This window comes from Typopeltis vanoorti, chromosome 8 (assembly GCF_054136105.1).
Source record: "Typopeltis vanoorti isolate ZY-2024b chromosome 8, IOZ_Tvanoo_1.0, whole genome shotgun sequence".
In the NCBI taxonomy this organism is placed as follows: Eukaryota; Metazoa; Arthropoda; class Arachnida; order Uropygi; family Thelyphonidae; genus Typopeltis; species Typopeltis vanoorti.
Window position 1 is genome coordinate 3,579,531 of NC_143556.1, and position 24,686 is coordinate 3,604,216.

General features: G+C 35.2%; 1 protein-coding gene across 1 annotated transcript in view; it reads right to left on the minus strand.

Moving 5' to 3' along the window:
• The window catches only part of AspRS-m (aspartyl-tRNA synthetase, mitochondrial), a 191,080-nt gene that overhangs the window by 80,617 nt on the left and 85,777 nt on the right, over positions 1-24,686 (minus strand). The window contains exon 8 of the mRNA XM_090397050.1: positions 9,767-9,871. Coding sequence (XP_090253176.1) covers positions 9,767-9,871 — 105 coding nt within the window. The remainder of the gene's footprint in view (positions 1-9,766; positions 9,872-24,686) is intronic.

Below are 24,686 nucleotides of genomic sequence, written 5' to 3' on the forward strand. Positions count from 1 at the left end.
CTTTAAAGGAGAACTGACCAGGGCTTCTGACCTAATGTCCAATCCTCACCATCTCGTGGTGTACCCTGTTGGGTATCTACTTGGATACTGAATGAACAAGGATGGGCTGGAAATATGGGATTTAACCGACCAAATTGTATTTTTATTGGTTAAACCAAAATAATAAATGATAGAACAACATGACAAAATTTCATGCTGACTGGGGCATTGCCCGGTTAAACAAGGCTCCCATTGATTTCGCCAGGGAACCAGGGCGAACAGCGAAAAGTCAGTTACTGAAACAAATCTGAAAACACAGCCCAACTCAACATCACCAGAGTTAAAGATCGGTACTATCAACATAAGAAGCCTGAATGACAAAGAAATGGAGCTAGCTGAGGAATTAGATAAGTACCAGATCAACATAATAGGGGTGACTGAAACAAAAAAGATAAAAACTGGTGAGATCTTTCTGAGCAATAAATACAAAATGTTATATTCAGGCAATAACAATCAAGGAAAAGGAGGGGTAGCCAGAGTATTCAACATTAAATATGAGGCTAATCTTCTTGAATGGCAGGCAGTCTCAAGTAGAGTAATGTGGGCAAATATGAGAATGGGGAACTGGACAATGAGACTTATTTGTGCCTATTGTCCCGTAGAAGGTTCTACTAAAGTAGAAGTGGAGGAATTTTTTGAGGATTTAGAAAAAGCAACTGACACAATGAAAAAGGAAAAGTTGGTCCTTGTTGGGAATCTAAATAGCAGAGTAGGAAATGATTGTGAGACATAAAAATTTTTTGGGAAAATTTGGAGAAAAGAGCAAAGCTAATAATAATGGCAAATATCTGTTGGATTTCTGCTCAGGATATGGACTGGTTATTACTAACACCATGTTCCAACAAAAAAATGTTCACAAAATCACATGGAGAGAAGAGGCAAGGAATAAGAAAAGTCTCATTGACTATGTTATTGTTGATAGTGATGTTTTATCCCTGGTGCAGAACACCAGAGTGTACAGAGGATTTGAAATTGGAAGTCATCACTATTTAGTCTTGAGCAGGATAAAATTGAATTTCATATTGAAAAGAAGAACATGTAAGAAAGTTTTAAAGCGAATAAAAGTTGAGCAGCTCTCAGATGTGAACTACAGACTAAAATACACAAAGATTATTGAAGAAAAATGAAAGAGTTTGAGAACAGGAATCAAACCTTGGAGATTCAGTGGCAAGCCTTGAAAAAAGCCCTGATTGATTCAGAGGCATGTGGTGAAGTTGTCTGCAAGGATAGAAAAATAGAACTCCATGGTGGACACAGGAAGTTAAAGAGGCAGTGAAGGAAAAGAAGAAAACATATCAAAAGTTCCTGGCAAATAAGTCAGCTTGTGCTCTTAGAGAATACAGAAACAAATGCAAGAATGCTAAACACTGTGCAAAACTAGCTAAGCAAAAGACATGGGAGGACTTTGGCAAGAATATTGAAAATAAATATCAAGAAGGTGGCAAAATATTCTGGAGGTTGTTGAAGAAGTTTAGGAATGGAGAAAAGAGTGCTGTAAAAGGAGTTAGAGATGATAAAGGTGACATGAAAATGGGAGTAAAAGATATCATGGAAGTATTGAGTAATTATTTTGAAAAACTGCTAAATGAAACAAGCAGTGATGACAGCACAGTGGTAAAAAACACTGACCAAGCATGCGGCCAGGAATACATATCCATACTTGAAGTAGAAAAAGCCATCAAAGGCTTGAAATGTGGAAAGGTAGCAGGAGTAGATGATATTCGACCAGAAATGCTGAAGTATGGTGGTATAAGAGTCTTACAGTGGCTGCACTACATAGTTGAGAAAGCCTGGACAGAGGGACGAATTCCCGATGATTGGAGTAGAGCTCTGATAGTACACATATATAAAAAGGGAAATAAAACAATGTGAGAATCACAGAGATATTTCTCTACTCAGTGTTCCTGGCAAGATCTATGCAAGTATACTTGAGAAACGGTTGAGAAGAATTGTGGAAGAAAAGCTTGGTGAAGAACAAGCTGGATCCCAAATAGAGGCTGTCAGGATCAGATCTTCACTTTACGACAAACAGTCGAGAAAGATGGGAATATAACAAAGATCTGTATTTAAGTTTTGTCGATTTGGAAAAGGCATATGACAAGGTGTCAAGAGAGAAGCTATTCAATACACTACAGTTATATGGTGTCAATGGGGCATTATATTAAGCAATACTTAGTCTTTATTTGAGTTGTAAGCCAGCAGTTAGAATTGAAGGAAGTACAGGAAGATGGTTTAATGTTAAATATGGTGTGAGACAAGGATGTACATTATCCCCTCTGTTATTCATTATCTATATGGATCACATTATGAAGGAAAGTGGTATTAAACATGATATGAAAATTGGAGATGTTAATGTCAGCTCTTTGCTTTATGCAGATGATGTTATACTTCTAAATAAATCCGCTACAAGTCTGCGAGATTCTCTGACTAAATTGAATAACTGTTGTAATAGATATGGTATGAAGGTCAGCAATAAAAAGGCAAAGACAATGAAAATAGGCAGAATCATTGAAAATGTCAACTGTGTTGTGAATGGAGAACCTGATGAACAAGTAAAACATTTCAGCTACTTAGGCACGATTTTTAATGAAGATGGTAAATTAAATATAGAAATAGATAACAGAATCAGCAAAGCTGGTATGGTGGGAAGTCAATTGAATAAATTCATATGGAATAAGAGATAAATTAGTCGGAACACTAAATTATCTGTATAAAAGACAGTGTTCAAACCAGTTTTAACTTATGGATCTGAGAGCTGGGTCAGAAGTAAAACACTTGACCAAAGATTAGAAACCGCAGATATGAGAATCCTGAGAAAGATTAGAGGCGTGAACAGATGGCGTCAATGGCAATATCATATTAAAAACGAGGATATTAGGAAAGAACTTGACATTGTCAGCATCCAGGAATGTGTTAGCAGAACTAATCTCAGGTGGTATGGTCACTTAAACAGAATGGGTGAAGAAAGATTAGCAATACAAGTGTTCTCTGCCAGGTTGGCAGGAAAACGAGCCAGAGGAAGATCAAGATATAGGTGGATTGATATGGTACAAAGTGTCTTAGATGATTGAAATATAAGATCTGATAATGTTGGAGTCTTGACAAGTAACAGACTGATTTGAAGGAAAATTGTAGATAAGAAGCTAGTAATGATGTAATTTTTTTTTTCATGTAGTACTATGATATCTTGTACACCTCTTGGGGGTACATGGCAGGAATTTAAATGATGATGACATATAAATAAGAATAAGCAAAATATAAAAATAAACAATAAAAAGATAAAGACAATGAAAATAAGCAGAAATAATGAAAACATCAGCTGTATCCTGAATGGAGAACCCATAGAACATATAAAATATTTCATTATCCAGGCACAATTTTTAGTGAAGATGGCAAATCTAATATGTAAATAGACAACACAATTAGCAAAGCTGATATAGTAAGAAGTCAACCAAAAAAAATTACATGGAATAAGAGAGAAATTAGTCAAAATAGTAAACCAGCTATATGCAAGATGGTATTCAAATCAATTTTAACTTATGGATCTGAAATAATGAACTTATTTCACACATGAAATAAAACACTTGATCAATAATAAAGATCCGTTCATATTTTATTTAGGCAATTCATTTAAACACATGCACACGACACAAAGTACAATCCTAAGTTAAAAAAAAAAAATGAAATGTTCCTTCTCCATTAATCCTTGACTACATATGCTACTACTGTTCTGTATATTCTGCAACCTTTTCATGCATGGGGCTGATATAAAATGCATGTGTTTAGAGTTAGTTGCAATGCGAAAAAGTTAGTTTAGAAAGGATATTTAATTCTGGTATCTGATTCAGCAACAAAAATCAAAGAGTAACTATTTCATCATCATCCAATTCTTAATATGTACCCTAAGGGGATGCCCAGGATATTATAATAGTAATACATGAAAAAGCCACATCATTACTAACTTGTTATTGAGAATTTTCCTCCAAATGAATGTGTTATCTCTAAGTACTCCAATAGTGTTAGAACTTATATTTCGGTCTCCTAAGGCACTTCTTATTGTGTCAATCCACCTTGGTCTCTTCCTCTGGGTCTTTTTCCTGCTATCCTGGCAACAAACAATTATTTTGCCTACTTTTCATTTCCCATTCTGCTTAAATTAAACATGCAAAGAAATTATATTCTTGAATTAATCCTTTATCTAACCAAGTGGAAAAATTTTCAACATCTATCTCTAATCCAGAGTATTTTAGTAATAAGGTGTGACACCGTTTGGCTTCTTGTATATGGAAATATGACTTCTGAATGACTTCAACCATGGTATCACTTCTGGGTCTTGTTCCCACTAATGGGACCTCAATAAAGGTTGAAACCAGTCTCGGTGGTGACCCTTACCATAATGCATAGCATTAAATGTCCGTAAAGATATTATGGGATACTAAGGCAATTGATGTTAAATCATTAGCCTCTATATACGAGTTGCCCAGTTGTAAAGTTACTTCACGTGCAAACTTTGTTTGCTTATACATGGATAAAGGATGAAAACAAGAATATAATTTCTTGGCATCTTTAATTTATAGTATAACCAAGTGGAAAAACTTTCAACAATCATTCTGCTTAAGTAACCATACTATCTGAGATTGGCACTGTTAGCATTCCAGAATAAAAACAAAATTATAAAGAAATAAACAGAATTAAAATAGAAATATACAGGACAACAATCAGACTTATTGTTTTATGTGGAGAAGAATCCTGAAGCATAACAGACCAAGATTTTTGTATCTTGCAGATCTCTGAAAATAAAATCCTCAGAAAAATCTTCATATCTATAAGTAACCATAAGCTTACAGATATGAGATTTATATCTCATATCTGTATATATGTTGTCTTATATAAAGATATAAGACAACAGGTCAATGGAGAAAAAGACAATTAAGAACTTCATGAATTCAATAAATCCCCAATTTCTATTTGATGAAATGAGCTTGTAGATTGAGACAGCTTGTATATGTGAAAAGAATGAGTGAGGAGAGAATGGTTAAACAAGCAGTTCAAGATGTGGATAGAAAGAGATTTGGAGAAAGACGAAAGATGCAGGTGACAATGTGAGAATAATATCCACATTAGAGGTTCAGCATGCTAAAGAAGAAGCATTCCAGAATGTTTACACATTTCTGAATGCTAACAATGTCAGGTTCCTCCCTAATATCCACTTTTAATATACAGCTAATTCTCTTTTTTACACGTTTTTTTTTTTTTTTACACGATTTCAAAATAACACAGTTTAGAAAACAAAAGCAATTCTATTTTTACACTGTATATTTTGATTTAATATGGATCAAATGGCACTTATTTTTAAAATTTCTGTTTGAATTCAGTTCTGTTAAAAAGGATATTTCCATTATAATTATCATTTCCTAGTATGGTACATATGTACTTAAGCTTGAATTTTGGGGAACCCCTGCCCCTCAATGTTTTAAGTATCAGAGATTACTCTACACTACAGAATGTAGACAAATGCCAAGTAGAACTTATATAGCGAAATCACAAAAAAGTGTTGGTAGCTTTAAAGCAGGCTAAGGATCTTGTGATTTTATTATTTTGCATTAATGCTTCAGGAGATCATATATTAAAACCATTACTCATTAATCGATCCCTAAAACTGCAGGCAATGAAAGGTGTGGATTTTAGCAAGTTACCAGTGCAATGGAAGGCAAATAAAAAACGTTGGGTTACAAAAGAAATTTTTAATGAACGTTCCATCAATGTTTTGTTCCAGAACTTAAATGCTATTTGATGGAAAAATATCTGGTCTTTAAAGTTTTATTGATTATAGACAATGTGCCTGTCCATCCTGTTTTAGAACAAACACTGGAATGTGGAATTTTGTTTTCTGCCACCTAATACAACATCCTTAATACAACCACTAGACCAGGGTGTGATCGCTACCGTCAAAACTTACTACATAAGAAGAACACTCCAATACATTTTGGATAAACTAGATAAGGATAATTTACTGAAAGTTATTGATGTGAGGAAGAAATTTTCTATTTTGGATTGCATCAAACTTACTAAGTTGGCTTTATCAGAATTGAAACCACCAACTTTAAATGCATACTGGAAAGCTACTTGGACAGAATGTGTGTAAAGGAAAAACCCTGCACCTTTGCATACAACTGAATATTCCAATATCATCAGATTAGCAAATGCAGTTGGCAGAGAAGGATTTGTTGATTAATTTTTCTGCAGATATTGAAGAATTGATGGTTGACAAGGCTTTTTAGAGATGATGAAATAATAGAAGCTGTCCTTGCGCAGCTAGATGAAAAGGAAAAAAGTGATGATGATGAAGAGATTCTACTCACTGCAGGATTAATTAAAGAAGGGCTTCAAATGGCTAGTAAAAATGCAAAGTCATTTTCTTACACATGATCTAAATACTGAACGAGCTGAACAGTTTAAATGTCAACTGAAGCCATGTACAGTGTGATATGAAGAATTATACAAAGATCTATCAAAAACAGGATTTCAATGATTAATTACAGAGTTCGTGGTAAAAAAAAAAAATTAACTTTCAGAATTATTGGAAATTAGTGCTAATTTAGTTCCTTTTACTGAAGAAAATGTCTCAGCATTGCAAGATGGCCAACGTGTTTCAAGTGATGGAAGTGATTTAATTCCAGTCTCACACAAAAGAATGTGGCTAATGTCAGAAAGTGACGGTGAATAAAATTTAACTTAATAATCATACACGTGGTTGTATATGGACCTTTTCGAATTTCTGTTTTATTAGTGGCACACTATTTTCTTTAAGAAATGCATATATATCTATATCTATATACATATAGATATATATGCATGTTTTGTTTGAAAATAACTAATTGTTCATATTGGGTTTTCACATCTGGAACCATTCTTCTATTTTTTCATATGTACTGTATTCTTTTTTTACACAGTTTTCATTTACACAGTTTTTTTTTTCTGGAACCAATCTACCATGTAAATGGAGAATTTGGTAAAATTCAGTCACTTGTGCCATCTCCTCACTTCCCTGATTTTTCTCGGAACTCCCATATTTGTCGTCTCCAGTCTCTGATCAACCAATTATTAAATTCAGTTCTCAGATCCATCAGTCAAAATTAGTATTTAGTTCAGTATTTTTAATAATTTATCTAATTCCATATATTAGTTTTTATTAATTCTGTTGTTTATTTCCATATTTAATTTGCAATCTTCACTAAAATTTGTGTTTAAATAGCTGAAATGTTTACTTGTTCTATAGGTAGGTTCTGCATTCAGGATGTTCAAATTCAAATTTATTAGAGTAGTTATTCAATTTAGTTAGGAAATCCTGTAGCCTTGTACCATATTTGTTTGAGTATGACATCATTTGCAGAAAGTAAAAGAGCTGAGATTAATATCTTCAATTTTGAAATCAGGTTTAATGCTAGTGTCCTTCAAAATGTAATCCATACAGATGATGAATAACAGTGAAGATAATGTTCATCCTTGTCTCTCACCTGGTTTAGCATCAAACCATCTTCCTGTACTTCCTTCAATTCTTCTGACTTGCAACTCAAGCACAGACTAAGTAAGTACTGCTTGACAATAATGTCTCATTTACACCAAATAACTGTAGTGTTTCAAATAGCTGTCCTCTTGCCACCTTATCGTATCCTTTTTTTCAGATCTATAAAACATAAACACAGAATCCTTGTTATATTCCCACGATTTTTCAAATGTTTGTCTTAAAGTGAAATTCTGATCCCAACAACCTTTATTTGGTACTAACCAACTTGTTCTTCTCCAAGTTTTCCTTCACAGTTTTTTTTTTTTAAGCATTTTCTCAAGTACTTGCACAAATCTTACCAGGAATACTCAATAGGGAAATTGATCTGTAATTATTGCATTCAGGTTTATTTCCCCCCCTCTTTATAAATTGGCACTGAGAGCTCTACTCTAATCATTTGGAATATGACCCTCTGACCAGACCATCTGAATCATGTAGTGTAGCCAGTATAAATCTTTTATACCTCCATATTTGAGATTTCTAAGTACCATATTTACTTGAATACAACTCGCACCTCTGATTTCACTTTACGAAAAAATAAATTATAAAGTTTTGCATATACCTCGCTCCCCCACAGTAAACAACACACCTTCCTCAACAGCCACTATACTGCACTATAGTGCAATTAGAGACAACTGGGATAAAAAGGGCACTAACTAATGAATTACATGTCCCCTCCCACAGAACCTATGCTGTATAGACTCAAGTAAAACCATATATTGCACTGGCAAACACAGTATCTAACTAAAAACTATTGTCCAATTTTCGATGTCATTAAGACATCACAAAAGCAGAAGCAACACACAAACAAACAGAAACAAAATTCAACTGGGGGATTGAAACTTTGTGTGAGTTAGCCCAGTAATGAGAAGTTACATCGGAACGATAAATGAACAAAACACCACCACATCGTGAATGTGTTAAAACTATGAAATGTATAGTGAATGTTGTTATGGCAGTTTCAGATATTATAGAAAATCGATTGATGAAAATTAGCATTTCAACTCAACAACTGTTGGCTTGCTTTTGTAATTTAGTAGTGCGATCTTTTGTTAATACTACACCAATCATATGCATGTCTTCATAAGCTGCTCTATCTCTATTGGCCTACCATTGTATTGTTTTGCACTCTGCTTTCAGTTCTCATTAGTCATTCGTGAAGAATTGTTCATTACATATCTCAAGTCTTGTAAATTACAGGTAATTTTTGCTTGAAATAATGGGAAAGAAAATCACGTAACTTTGATGATGCACACAAGGAAACTGCTCTCGAGGGCAACAGTAGCAATAGCGAATAGGAGATTCTTGTTAAGTCATACCCATTTTTAGTTTTTACCTGAAAACTCTAGTTTCTAAAAATCCCTGCAAACATCTCGCACTACGATTTTTTAGCTTTAATTTTGTGAAAAAAAGTGCGAGTTATATTCAAGTAAATATGGTGGGTATCATCTACTTAACTGCTTTCCCGCCTTTTGATGGCTTTTCTACCTAAAGTACTGATATACTCCCAAATGCATTCCACTTGAACATTTTCTACTAACCTGCTGTCACTACTTATTTCATCATCATCAATTTCCTGATATGTACCCTAAAGGGATGTACATGCTACTATGATGCAACTACATGATTAAGTTCACAATTATTATCAATCTCCTATCAATAATTTTCCTCTAAATTAGTCTATTACTTGTTGGTACTCCATTGTCCTATCTGACATTTCAATCTTCTAAGGCAATTTGGACTGAATCACTCCACCTAGACCTTGGTTTTCTTCTGGGACTTTTTCCTGCCACCATCTTGGCAGCAAACACCTGTTTTGCTAACCTTTTCAATCTTTAAAACCATTCCAATGGCTTTAAAGATTTAAAACCATTTCCTGCTAATCATTTCAACCTTTTAAAAAGTCAGCAAAATCGTCTAACTGGCTTGTCAGTTAGATGATTTCAATTAGATACATCAAAATCTGGTATTGCTTTATTCAATAATACTGTAAGTGAATCAGCAGATGTTTTAAATATTTTAATTATTTTCCAAAAAAAAAAAAAAACATTGAATCACAAAAAGGTACACAATGATTTATGATTAACATTTTCATAATGGTTTTTTTTTTTTTTTTTGAAAACATTCTAACTGAATTTTGTCTAAAAATATTTTTAACACCTGAGAAAATTCTGGTTGTTTCTGTGAACCAAGTCCTTCATCTCTATAGCACCGCGCTATCTGAAAGTAACGATCAATTGCTCCCACCATCAGCAACTGCTTAAACTAAAGTACAGGAAAAAAAAAAAAAAAAAAATCCAAATTTGTAAAGAAAAGTTTTAAAATCTTTATGTTTACAAAGTGGTATCAAAAGGTTTCGAGGCTAGTTTTGTAATATGCCAACAGATGGCAGCACAAGGCTGCAAGCACAGTCACAGGGAGCACCAACCTTCATAAGTCAGTGTGCCAAAAGACACCATCCTATGTACATCAGGAGATGGTGCAACTGGTGCAATTCTGACCACGTGTGTTACCACGTCTGTGATTTCATCATGGACAGCAAGTTGGAACAAAGAGCGAACGTGAAATTCTGCATGAAACTGGGCAAATCTGCCACAGAGACATTTGACATGATTCTGCAATGAATCGGCGATGCTGCAATGAGCAGTTTGAGGTGTTTTGAGTGGCATGCGTGCTTCAAGAGCAAAAGAACATCACTGGAAGATGACAAGGGATCAGGAAGACCTTCAACGAGCCAATCCTCAAAAATATCAAAACCATTTGGCAACTCATGCATGAGGATTGTTGGAGAAGAACACTTCACAACATTGCTGCCATTGTCGGTGTGTCATACGAAACAGTCCAGGCAATCCTCACATGTGATTTCAACATGCGGCGTGATGCTGCCAAGTTTGTCCCCAGGCTGCTGAACCAGGAGCAGAAGGAACACTGCGTTGAAGTCTGCCAAGAACTCCGTCAGCATGCTGTAGATGACCCGTCCTTCATGTCGAGGATCATTACTGGTGACAAAACTTGGATGTACGGGTACGACTCTGAGACGAAGCAACAGTCTTCATAGTGGAAGAGCCTATCATCTCCATGACCGAAAAAGGCGATGCAGGTCCGCAGCTCGACCAAGTGCATGCTCATCGTCTTTTTCAACATTCGCAGCATTGTGCATCGAGAATTCGTCCCCATGGGCCAGACCGTCAATAGTGAGTTCTACTGCCGGGTTTTAAGGCGTCTGAGGGAGGCCATTCTACAAAAGTGACTGGATCTGTTGCATGCGAAAAACTGGATGCTCCACAACGACAATGCACCCTGTCACCGAGCTCTCCTCACAAGTGAGTTTCTCTCTGGATACAACATGAACTACTCACTTCTGCACCCACCCTACTTGCCAGATTTGGCTCCTGCAGACTTTGCCCTCTTCCCGAAGATGAAGATCCAGCTCAAAGATCGCTGTTTTGACACAAATGCGAAGATCCAGCGCGAAGAAAACGCTTCGAAAAGAAGACTTCCAGGACACATTCCAGAAGTGGCAGGAATGCTGGGAGCGCTGTATTGCTATGCAAGGGGACTATTTTGAAGGTGATAGTGTGTAAACGCAGATAAATAAAGTAATTTCTTGTAAACAGAGCTATCTCAAAACGTTTTGATACCACCTCATAATTCCTTTTTCTATGTTTATATGAAAATACTCAAAATATGTAAAAGAAAATGTTATAAAAATCATATTCAATCTCTTTTATAAGTTTCTTAAAGCATGAATTAGTTTATCATCATCATCAAATTCCTGCCATGTACCCTGAAGGGGTGTACAGGATATGACAGTACTACATGAAAAATTTACATCATTACTAACTTCCTATCTACAATTTTCTCCAAATCAGTCTGTTACTTGTCAAGACTCCAACATTATCAGATCTTATGAATTAGTTTATATAGGAACCAAATTTAATATAAAAAAAGATCACATTAATCAAAACCTTTCCATAGCACATAACACAAAAGAAATAGAGTGCTCACAAGTGCCTGTGCCACTCAACACATTCACTATTCTCCAAGCAATTTTTTTTTGTGCTTGGAGAACAGTGAATTGACATTTTCTCTCACTGCTAACTACACCATGCCTTTATACAACTTTCAGGGAATAAATATCCATTATGCTTTCCCATCCAGTCATTTACTGAAAACATTCTTTGGCATATACTTTATAAAGCTCCGTTAATAACTCTAATATCAGCCTAAACTTTGTAACTTGCCGACCTTCAGGCTATCCTTACAGGGCAGCACTCTGCACACAAGCTGCCATTTTGGTCACTCACCTCTGAATCCTCTTTCTCACTTTCATATTTCAAGAAACAAAGGTGACCAAACCTGTGCACAATAGTTTGTCCTATTCATGTCATCAAGATTGTGTCTATCTCAATTTGCTCTAGCTTATAAAATAGGACCATATATAGAATTCTATATGGCTGTATTCACACTGGGATGTTTTAATATCCTAACCCATAAAGGTACTATACTGCTAGTTTAAGTGTTTTGATTAATTTCTCTCTCTTTTCCATATAAATTTATTCAACTGGTTCCCAATCATACCAGCTCTGCTTGTATTATTGTCTATTTCTATATTTAATTTACTACTACTACTTCTTTGGCACTGCAGCCCGATGTAGGGCCTTGGCCTCCCATTTTTGGGTTTCATAACTCACTACAAAGTGGGGTCATTACCCCACGCTCAACAATGTGTAATTGTCTATGAAGCATCGAGTTCTTAAGACAATTACATATCATCTCGCAAAGAAGACAAACCCCAGATAAACTGGAGAGAAAAACCCTGCAGTCCACACCCAAGACTGGCTAACTTGGCTATATCTGAGAAAGATCCTTAACTCCTCACGTCGGTGACAAGAATCGAAACCAGGACATTCCTTTCCCAGGTTGCGAAGCATGTAACCACTCGGCTAACTGTGCAGACATTTAATTTACTATCTTCACTAAAAATTGTGCATAAATACCTTAAAAATTTTACTTGTTCTACAGTTTCTCCATTGAGAATGTAGTTTGACAGTTTCTATGTTCTTGTCCACTTTCTTGGTTTCATCTTTTTAATGCTGATTTTTGTGCCAAATATATTACAGCAGTTATTCAATTTAATTAAAGAATCATGAAGTTTTAAAAACTTCATGATTCTTTAATTAAATTTTTGTGCCAAATATATTACAGCAGTTATTCAATTTAATTAAAGAATCATGAAGTTTTGCACCAGGATTTGTTTAGGAACATAAGCTTTTGATGAACTGTGAGGTATTAAATGAGTCAAGAACAAGGAGTAAATATTAAAAGGAAGAAATCAGTGAGCAAAACTAAGAATGATATCAGCCAGAAGAGAGAAAGTGAGAGAATATGAGTGCTGAGAATATGATTGTGAGTATACAGAAGAGACAAAAGGTGCAAAGTGTAACTGTAGGAACAGAAGAAAACATGACTGGCAGATTGAGCAAAGTCAAGACAAAAGTGACATAAATGAAGAGACAAAATTGAGTAGGATTGCCAATATTTAATTGAGAGAGACAGAAAGCATGGTTGCTGAAATGCAAAACTTGAAGAATGAAATGATTGAGATGAGACATGAAATGAAGCACATGCAGAATGAGATTAGGCATTTGGTGGATATGAAAAGAGGCTGAAAAAGAATAATATGAAAGTGGAGAAAAAGGGGCAGCAAATGATTCAAGGGTGGCACCAGGAGAGATTCTAATATTAAAGGTACACATACAAGAAAGCCATAGGGTTTGATTTCCAGAAGGGAGGATGAACAGGATGATTAATGCATTGGATATGAGAATTAGCATTTGAAGGAGTCAATGGTGGTTGTGGGAACAAATAATTTGGATATTAGGAGACTAATGAGGAGGGTGCAAGACACAGCATAGTGGAAAAGATGGTTGGTGTGTTACCCAGATATAACAAGGATGAACAGGGGTGATTAATACTTTGGATATGAGAAGTTAGCAAGCATGGAAATCAGTGATGTTCCATCCAACAAATGATTTGGATGGATATTGGGAGACTAATGAGGAGAGAGTGAATGAAAATGGTGTGGTAGGAGGGTTGGTGTGTAGCCCAGATATGATAATGATGAGTTGAGATGTCAAGCAAAAAATCATAAATGGCAAGCTAGCATAGCTGTAAAGAGAAAGGGGTGCAATTTGTTGATGTGTGGAATGCATTTGAATTACATAAAAGAGATGGACTTGATTTAAAATGGATTTGTTGTAAATCAACTGGAGGTTATTGCTAAAAGGAAGTGTGATAAATGATGTGAAAGAGTAAGAGTGAAAAAGGTAAGACTGAAGTATTTGTTGTGAAATAGAGAAGAGATTAGTGTGAGCGATGAGAATATGAGAACAAGAATGCAAAACAGACAGGGAATGCAGGGGGGGAAGGCCAGGGTGGACAGGACTACACGGTGCAATTAGAGTGGATTCTGGAAGTAGTAATGAATGCATGCATGGGGATGGTCAACACAAAAATGGGATGATATGGTCTTGAGTGCATGGAAAGTAGTTAAGTCTAAAAGGATATACTGGGGACTATAAAAGTAAGTAAGCAGAAGCAAATGTAAAAAAAGTCACATATTGACATTTGCAGAACTGCTTGTAGACTAACAACTAAGTTGCTAGCTTATTTATGAATGCAATGGATATCAGTAAACATAGAGATAAAATTGTTGAATTGATAAAAGTTTACTTGCCTGAAAATAATTGGAATAAGATAACAATGGTTGGATGAAGAGGTTATCCTGACTGGGATAGAAATGGAATGGTATGATGTTTTCATGAAGATAGAAAGAGCAAGAAAGGAGGAGGAGTGCTATTGATGATAGCAGAGAAGTTATCCTCACAAAGTAGAGATGCAAAAAGGAAATAGTGGCTGTGTGGTTCTGAGATGGTAGGGTGTGAGACATTTAGTTGAATGTCACTAGGCTAGGAAATGTGAAATATGGTGATGAAGATATATATGCGCAAGAGAAGATTAATCATTATGGGTGATTTTAATTATGGTATCATTAATGAAATGAAAAAACAGCATATGGGAATAAGGAAAAAATAAGAAATTAAACATCTTGAATTCTGAGGGACAACTGTCTTAGGCAATATTTACATAATGAGGCTCAAGATGATTGAAAGTCTTAGATCTGATCATATTATCAGAGGATATGAATATGAATGGGGATATCTAATTTTCCTCCTGATGGTGAGAATAACCATGATGTGATCACCTTGATTGTAGCCAGGCGTGTGCGATCTTGTGTGAGGAAGGGATATATGTGGAACTACAAGGCTGGTGATTATGAAAAACTTAGAAAATAACTGGGAAAGAGGAATGGGTAGAAAAAGAGACTGATCAAGAGCTATTTAACAGCAATAATGTCTGAGCGTATTCCAAAAGTGAACTGACTAAATAAGGTAAGAGAGAGAGAGAAATGGATGAATGAAGAGATTAAGCATGCAATCTGGGAAAAGAAGGCTTAAGACAAAGCATAATAATCAGTTGCTTGAGGAGTACAAAGGGTCAGGAAGGTAACTCAGTTGGTAAAGAGAACAACAGTGCAGTTTGAGCAGAAATTGGCCAATGATTGGCTGAGTGGCCAAGAACCTTTTGATATGTGGCAAGATGATTATGGGAGGATAATGTCAGTGGATGACAATAGTAGATTGGTAACTGCTGCAGAGGATATAGTTGAGGTATTCAATGAGAAGTTTATTAGGTATTTCATCCTCATGAATGTGATATCATGAGAAACTTGAGTGTATAGGGTACAGAGGAGAAGAAACTAATGGTGAGCGCGAAGGATGCATGTGATGAATTAAGTAAACATGATGTTAATAAGACAGTAGTACATAAACAAGTCATTGCATTTCCTAAAGGAATGCTCCAGAGAGCTAACAGTATATGGTATTTCCTGTTTAACAAGTCTTGCAATAACTCTCCAAAACCTTAACCACAACCTCTGATTTGTTCTGAGGTTGTGGTTAGGGTATTGGAGAGGGTTAGGATTCAGAATTGGGTTAATGACGGCAGCATTCTTTTCTTATTCAGTAAGGGAGATCATCTTTTAGCAATCTGCTTATGTACTACAATAAGGTGACAAATTCATTGGACAAGGGAGATGCATACGAGTATACAGTATAATAGCATATTTGAATTTTTCAAAGGCCTTTGATAGATTGCTACATGACAAGCTAGTAACTAAGCTGGAATGGATGGAGTTGGATAACATACTAGTAAGTTAGATAAATGATTGGCTGTCAGATAGGTATTCAGATTGTGTATGGAGGACTAGTATCCCTAAAGGGATAAGTCACTAGTGGTGTGCCACAGAGGTCTGTTTTGAAACCATTGTTTAACTTGTATGTTAACAATGTTGGACAAGAATAACTACCTACAGATATGCAGCTGTCTGCAGATAACAGAAAGTTGGAAAGAACAATGAGAAGTATGGAAAATGCTACGGCCTTACATCTGAACAGACAAGTGAGTGGAGCTACCAGTTCAATGTTGTATGTGCAGGATCTTGAAATTGCACAATTAATGAGTAATTTTGAAGGAGACAGAGTACACGAGAGACCTAGGAATGATGGTGAAAGAGAGCTAAAATCTACAAGCCAATGCTGCTTAAACTGTGAGAGCATCACAACTGATTATGGCAACGAAAGGGAGGATTTTAACATATAAAAGCAAAGAGGTTGGATAAGGCCCTAATCAGGCCATATATGGCCTGATTAGGGCCTTTATGCAGATATGACTATCATCTGGTTTCCAACAGAATGAGGATATTTTAGAAAAGGTTCCAAGAGGATTAACTAAGTCAGTGCTGAATCTCTGGAATGTGATACATGAAGACAGACTGAAGAACGCAATTTGCAGAACCTTGCAAATAGAAGATAAGTGATATGATTAAGACATATAAGTTGGTGAGGGGACTGTTACAAGATTAATGCCGAGGAGATTTTTCCTACAGTAGAGGGAGACAGGGGAAGAACAAAAGGCCATCGCTGGAAGCTGTGCAAGGAGAATGTGAAAGGGAGTAAGGAGCAGGTTCTTTGGATGGAAAGTGATTGGTGAGCATAATGCGTTGTCTGAGAATATGGTGAATGTTGAAACTCTGAATGGATTTAAGGAATGGTTTGATGATCTGTCTATGAAAGAGTATCGACTTCCCACAATGAGTCTTGACTTCATGGAAGTTGGATATTAAAAATAATAATGTTACTTATATAAAGTAAAGATCCAAGTGTGACAATTTTCTGATTCTGATATCAGGTGTGCCACTTTCTTTCATAATATGATCTATATAGATGATAAATAAAGCTGATGTGCACCCTTGTCTTACACTTTATTTTAAATTCAACATCTTCCTGTACTTCATTCTGACTACTGACTTATATTTTAAATACAGACTATATATTGCTATGGATAATGTTTCATTTGTCCCATATAATTGCAGTATATTGAAAATCTTTCTCTTGACACCTTGTTGTATGTTCTTTCTAGACCTACAAAAGTTACTCCAATTATCCAGAAGTTGACCTTCTGAATTATGCAATGTAGCAACTGTAAAACTTTTATATCTCCATATTTCAGCATTTGTCATCAAATACAATCCACTTCAACTGTCTTTTCATATTTCTGTTTTCTGATGGGCTTTTCTACTTCAAAGATTGATATGTACTCCTCATAGTATTCCTATGGAAGATTTGTCACAACAGTTCTGTCACTGCTTATCTCATTTAATATATTTCAAAGTAATTACTCCAGACATCTAGAATATCTTTATTTTTATGTTAAAGATACCAAGCAATTTTATGTTAAAGATACCAAGGTGGAGTAAGCTCCGATCACTTTCCTTAATATTTTCACTAATGCAAAGCACATCTCCTTGCGATATATGATGCTATACATTAAAGGCAAGGGCCACTGCCCAGCAAGGTTTCAATCTTTATTGAGGTCTCATCAATCGGAGCCAGACCCAAAAAATGCCAAGGTTGAAGTAATGCTGAGCTTATAAATTTTACTTAAACAAGTTGCCACAAGGTGCTTTGACCTTATTAAATAAAAATCTCAGGATGAGAGTAAGATGTGGAAAGTTTTTTTTACCTTGGGTATATACTATGTTAAAGATACCAAGCAATTTTATAAACTAGGTTTTAATCCTTTTTCCAAAGTAAGCAAACAGACAAGTCAGTCAAGTTTGCACCTGAACGTAGTTCAAGTCTGAGGCAACTCGTTATAAAGGTGGAGTAAGTTCCGATCACTTTCCTTAATATTTTCCCTAATGCAAAGCATTAGGAAAAATGTTTTTATATTTTATATTTCATATTATAATATAAAAATTAAGGAAAATATATCATTTTCCTTAATATAAAATATAATATAAAATATAAAAACATTTTTCCTAATGCTTTGCATTAGGGAAAATATTAAGGAAAGTGATCGGAGCTTACTCCACCTTTATAACGAGTTGCCTCAGACTTGAACTATGTTTAGGTGCAAACTTGACTTACTTGTCTGTTTGCTTACTTGGGAAAAAAGATTAAAACCTAGCTTATAAAATTGCTTGGTATCTTTAACATAGTATATACCCAAGATAAAAAACTTTCCACATCTTTATTTTTAGTTTTTATATCATCCTTATCTCTGATTCCTTTTACTCTACTCTTTCCCTCCATTTCTAACCTTTTCTAAAGCTTGCAGAACATTTTGCCATCTTTACAACATTTGTTTTCTATATTCTTATCAATGATTTCTCATGATTTTTTAGTTACCTACTTTTATATACAGTTAAGCTCTTACATTTTTCTCTGTATTATCTGAAGTATTTACGAACTTATTTGAATTTTTTCTTTTTGAGGAGCTCTGACTTCTTACATTCCACCATGAGCTTTGGATTTCTATTTCTATCCTTGCAAACTCACTGTATTCCTTTCTAGCAAATGGGGCGGCCCCAAGTTTTTTTTTTTTTAAAGTTTGCCATTGAGACCCCAAGGTTAGGTTTTTGTTTTCAAACACTTTAATTTTTTTCTTCAATAATACTTGCATAACTGAGTCTACAGTTAACCTTTTAAAGCTGCTCAATTTTAATTATTTTTAAAACTTTCTTACATATTTGTTTTCAATATGGTATTGCTTTTCATCCTGCTTAAAACTACGTTATCACTTCATACTTCATATTCCCTATGTGCAATTCGCATTGTGTCATATAACGAGGTGCATATTTGTAGCCAGTACAAATTGGAGGAATATGATGCTCCCAAGTCAATGCAACTGTGTTCTGAGCGAAATGGCTGTGAGAAGGGAATTAACAGTTTAAAAGAGGCATTGAGGTAGGATGCCATGTTGTTACAGGTCTGTTCGAGAGAATGGGCCATCCCAGGTTAACAATCAGTGATACCATATTGAGATGGAAGCACAGAGAGTCAACTGCAAGTGCTACCCGCAATGGATGACCCACCAAAATCACTGGATGTGACTGCAGGATAACGAAGGATAATATATAAAAACCACCATTCATCAGCTGACACATTCTGGGCATCGACTAAAACACATATCTGCACAAAAACAATCAAAACCAAGGCTCACAACATGGGCTTCCATGGTAGGACTGCAATATGCAAGCTCCATATTAATTGAATCAGGTGGCTAACTAATGTATTTAGCGTTTGTCGCCCCGTGCAGCCAGATTGCGAACCTGGGTGACAAGGCCGCACAGGCACACGGCCGACAAACGCTAAACACATTCCTTAGCCACCTGAACAAACAACACAAATGCATACAATTTACCATCGAAATCGAAAATCAAAATTCGCTCCCGTTCCTAGACACACTAGTCATACATCTTCCTTCAGGCAGTCTATCCTTTACGGTCTACCAAAAACTGACACACACTGGCCAATACATACACATGCTAATTCATACCACCACCCATCACAAAAATATGAAGTCATTAACACCCTTAAAAACAGAGTACAACAATTTGCTCTAACCAGCAAGACCTGAAACAAGAACTAAAAATCATCAGCTACACATTCATAAATAATGGCTATAACAAAAATACTATTAATAAAATACTCCATAAAACAACAACAACAACAAAAACGAATCTAGATTACAGTAAAACCATAGCCATCCCATACATTAAAGAGTTATCAGAAAAAATCAACAGAATCCTACAACATTACAACCTCAATGCCACCTTTAGACCACCCACTAAACTTAAAACCATATTCAACTCCTCTAAGGATCCTCTCCTCCCATTAGCACATCCTGGAGTCTATTGCATCTGCTGCACCTGTAACTTACCGTATATTAGTGAAACAGGATGGACAATCCCTATACGCAAGAAAGAACACATTAGACACATTAAATATAACCATTATGGTGAAGCAGGCCTCTCAGACCACGCGCTCAACACCTTACACCCGAATCAACTGGAAAAGCACCCGCTCTTTACACCGCACAAAAACCTGGTATGAAAGGAAATTCAAGGACGCCTGCGAAATCTTGATAAACCATCCAAATATCAACAACAGAGATGGCATGAAAATTACAAGGATCTGGATGGCACACATTCAGCCTACCTAATATATAAGATCTAGCATAAGTCAGGACTCTAGCCATCCTTCAACTAGTATTAGAAACCATTCCATACCAACTGGCTGGAATGTACAGGTATAGTCATGATGTTAATATATATATATATATATATATATATATATATATAAATAGTTACTTGTTGTTGCGCCCAATGTATTTCGACAACCAACAGATAACACTATTAATAGGACTCTAGCATTGATGTATAATTTTTTTTTTCCCACCAGAGGTCAGGCCAACAATTGTTGTAGCGGTCAGTATCTTTAACAAACCAGTTTGATTGTAGTGTAGCTTGTTTTCTGCATATAGTTGTATGCTCCAGAAGATGACCTTGACATAAAGGTCGAAATGTCGAATGTAGATTTTAGTTATATTAAACTAAAGTTTTTATTCAAACACGGTAGTTGCCGCCATAATTTTCAAAAATGCATTCGGATCACTGTGTAAGCTTAAAAGAAAGGAGAGTTTAACTTATGGATTTGGTAGCTGAGTTAGAAAGAAAACACTTGATCCGAAACTGGATAACATAGACATGAGAGTTCTGAGAAAGCTTAGGGAAATAAACAAATGGAACAGTTGGCAAATTAAAAATTAGGATATCAGAAAAGAACTTGACATTGTTAGCTTTCAGGAACTGATCTCAAGTGGTATGGTTATTTATATAGAATGGGGAGGCAAGGTTAGCAAAATAAGCATTTTTTGGCAGAAAAATGACCCAGAGGAAAACCAAGATATAAGTCGATTGATACAGTAAAAATTACCTTAGAAGATTGAAATGTGAGATCAGATAATATTGGAGTCTTGACAGATAACAGATTAATTTAGATGAAAGTCACTGACAGAAGTTAGTAATGATGTAACTTTTATTATGTAGTATTATCATAATATCTTGTTCCCCACCCCTCGACTAGTTCATGTCAGGAATTTATTGATTATAAATTAAATAATAGCAAGCCATATTTATTATTTAGCAGGATCCCAGTTGTTTCTGTTTTCTTTGTCTTAGTAAGATCAGTTCTTTCTGCCAGTTAAATGTCTTCTTTGCTGATATTTGTTATGCTGACAGTACCCATCATCAATTTTAACTCCCATGCATGAATTTTTTTTTTTTTGAAAACTTATAGTACATTCATACCATGAGTGGGCTAAGGATTTTTTCTATTTCTATTTTTATTTTTATTTTTTTAATTTTTACACAGCCTGGAAATTCTGCTCTAGAGACCAAATATGGAACTTTTTCCAAGCTGCTCACAGGTCTCCAATAAGCAGGGAGGTGATCTGCAATTCATCTCCCATCTGATTTTCTGATGAAATAGAGCAGGAACCTTATTTAACTGGGGAACACCCCAGTGCACATAGCATTTCACTGTGGTTTAACATCCTGTTTGTTTCTGATTTCAGCTAATACAGAATACTAACTGGTCAGGTAGAACCACATTGATGAGGACTGGATATTAGGTCAGAAGCTCCATTCGATTTCACATTCCTTAAAGGCTATGTGGAGGACTCCTCTGTTAACCAGCTTTAACCTTAAGTGACCTTGCTAGTAATAATGTAAACTTAATTATGTATGACTATCATAATATCCTTATAGCCCTGGATAGTGTGTATCAGAATTTGATGATGATGACATTTCGTATAATTTTTCCATGGTGTAGATAAAAAAAATTAATCCATAATTATCAAAGAAGAGTCCAAAAGGCTTCATTGCAGCTATATAAAATAAGCAGAAGTAGAAGGTATTAAAGCTCCATCCTCATTTCATAGCTCAATATGTATACAGAAACTTGGAACATTTCAAAAAATAGACCAGAGAGCTTATGAGAATACAATCCTGGGCACTGAAACAGCTCGAAACAGTTGTCAGGCCAGTGAAACATCAATCAAAAGCACTAATGACAAATATACAGATGCCTGGAAGCACCTGTGGCTTAGAATCCAAATACAAAATAAGACAAGTCAGAGTACCACCACTGTATTATTATGTGTATGAAGGAGGAAACATACACCTTGATAAATATCCCAACATTCTCATGAAAGGCATCTAAACAAGGTTAAGTATCTAAATAAGCTATATCATATTCTCCACCATTTTAATATTTTTCTTTTGCTTAACTCTTTGGGTGTTTATCAATTAATCTAGTAGCACATTCTTGTCAGCATCACCTGTCTATGGAGATCTTTGGTGAATCCCTTATGGTTGGTCTATACATTTCCAGAGCATTTGATTGAGTCAAGCACAAAGGCCTACTGCCAAATTACCGTCTTGTGGGTCTCTTTGCAAGTGGACTGCCAATTTCCAATCTGGTTCTGCATTACACGTCATGGTAAATGGTATATGAAGGAAGGCTATACTCTTTCTTCTCTATACTGTATTCATAAGTGACCTAAATCCTATCCGTAGTGTTATGAATGACAGTACTCTTTATTCTTCTTTTTTCATTTAACGAATCCTGCAGTGTTCATACGAAATATCATAAAACACTATAAAAGATCTTTCATAATCAGTGCCTCAAACACTGACTTCCTTGCTATTTATCATTGGGGTGAAGCCAATCATGTGTCATTTTTATTTCACCCATGAAAGACTAAACTTTATCTCCTCTCACCTTTGATAATATTGAAATCACTACAGATGATCAGATATCTCTTCTTGGACTGGCTCATACCTCTAGCTTCTCATGGCATAAGCACATCACATCTATAGCCTCTTTCCTCTCCACAAAACTAGGATTTCTTTTCAACTCAAAACATTACTTCTCACCTGTATAACTAATACTGCCTAAATCTAAAATCTTGCACAAACACAAGTAGAAATGCATTTTAGTGCTCTTCTCTAAAAATGCTTGATGTTAATCCAGAAGAGGACTATTACATTAGTTGGTAATAGTTCTCTTACAGACTTACTGTAGCTATTTTCACAAGATGTTTTGTTTCTATCTTGCACCTTTTTCACAGGTCTTTTCTTCAACACTCTTCCACTGAAATGATTGCCATCATTCCTCCACTTTCCCTTAAGCCTACAATCTAGCTCCACACATAGGGAACTGATTTCGCTCCTACCTCTTTCATTCTGCTGCCTCTAGGTTTATATTATTATTACGTGACACCTCCAAGGAGTTCAAAGACCCATTATCGAGGGAGGACACCTACTCTACAGCTATCCATCTCCATCAAACCACATCATCTACACCAACGTCATCTACTGCCCACCACCAGTATTTTCACAGACAATTATGATTCTCTTTTGAGAGTAATACTGTCATAAAGTCGGGAGTGCTTCTTTAGAAGACTGAAAAATTAAGAGTTAATCAAATGAGAGTTGAAAAATAGTAGACCAATATGTAAGAAAAGTAATGATCACAGAGTAATTTTGTTTCAGTATCATAATATCCAGTATACCCCCTTGATAGTATATACCAAAAATGATGAACTAGTAATGAATGCTATTTGACCAGCTTATATTCACTTAGAAATGATAACTGATGACCAAAATTCTATGTGCTAAATTAAAACTTTTTAGCTTTGTTCAAAGAGTTTTAGTAGATATTCATCTTTGGATTTTTGTTTTATTAAACAACAGAAAGGTTATGGACATCAGAAAAAACTAAGCAATTATACAGATGGAATTTGCCAATTAAAAACAAAACTATTTTCCTTGTAACTATTATCATTCCATTTTAGTAGCAGTGTGAGAAATTCTGCCTTCATCATCTAAAATATTAGAAGTTTATATACATCCCTAGAACACACAGGTTAGTTAGTGATATTAAAATTATATATTTCAAAACTGATTATTTTAATGGAAATTTAACTCCTCCAAGGATTTAAGAGGCTCATCTACACAAATATAAGGACTATAAGGAATTATAAATAATTTTCTGTATTATTTTCATAATAATTCTATGAAATACATTATATATTAAGGTAAAAAAAGTTTTCATCTTCAAGTTGCACTCGTTTACATACACATGCATCACAACATATACTATAAAATTTCTGTTATAAAAACTGTACAAACATAGATGCATGTATTCTCTCAAGTCACAGAAAAAAATATATTTAATTTATAAACACCGGTACTTAACGTTTTCTGCAGTTTAGCACTACACTGGCTTGCATCCTGGGCAAATTACTGTTTGCCCAGGATGTTGAACTTATGGGCATTTTATATTAATATGCAAATTTGAACAGTCAGTAAAGAACATCATTAATAGTATAGTTAAATCCATAATGTAATACAATATTTTAAACTGCTCAGTGTAGACCAATAATTCTCAAATGAGATGCAGTTGAAATTTTGGTACTTAATGAAATGATATCACAAACTATGAAATATAAAAAAGGACTTCTTCATTTAATACATGAGACTTCTAATAATGGAAAATTTTTAGTCTAAAAAATATACTACTACTACACAACTAGATTTATGTAGTAG